This window comes from Fulmarus glacialis, unplaced genomic scaffold, assembly GCF_000690835.1.
Source record: "Fulmarus glacialis isolate BGI_N327 unplaced genomic scaffold, ASM69083v1 scaffold39408, whole genome shotgun sequence".
Lineage (NCBI taxonomy): Eukaryota > Metazoa > Chordata > Aves > Procellariiformes > Procellariidae > Fulmarus > Fulmarus glacialis.
The window spans coordinates 1-273 of record NW_009228357.1 but is presented as its reverse complement, the minus strand read 5'-3'; the positions used below and the strand labels follow the sequence as shown (position 1 = coordinate 273).

The 273-nt window shown below is 57.1% G+C and overlaps 1 protein-coding gene across 1 annotated transcript in view; it reads right to left on the bottom strand.

Moving 5' to 3' along the window:
- Positions 1–265, bottom strand: part of LOC104080911 (CMRF35-like molecule 6) — a 3,978-nt gene extending 3,713 nt beyond the window's left edge. The window contains exon 1 of the mRNA XM_009583456.1: positions 16–265. Coding sequence (XP_009581751.1) covers positions 16–265 — 250 coding nt within the window. The remainder of the gene's footprint in view (positions 1–15) is intronic.
- Positions 266–273: the final 8 nt, after the last annotated feature.

Sequence of the window (273 nt, the reverse complement as noted above, 5' to 3'; positions counted from 1 at the left end):
CCCACGTCTACTGACCTGTGAACACAATCTCCTCCACATCGTCACTATCATCACGCAGGAGTTTGAGCGTTCGCACTCCGCAGCGGTAGGTCCCCGCGTCCCCCTCGGCCAGTCTTTCCATGGTCACCGTGAAGACCTGCTGTGCGCGATTGTCCTGTATGGAGAATCGGTCCCACCGCACCACGGGATGCTGCTCCGAGGTGATGACGATGTCAGCATCACAGGTGTAAAATGTTGCCGGTTTGCACCAGAATTTCGGCTTCATCTCCTGGC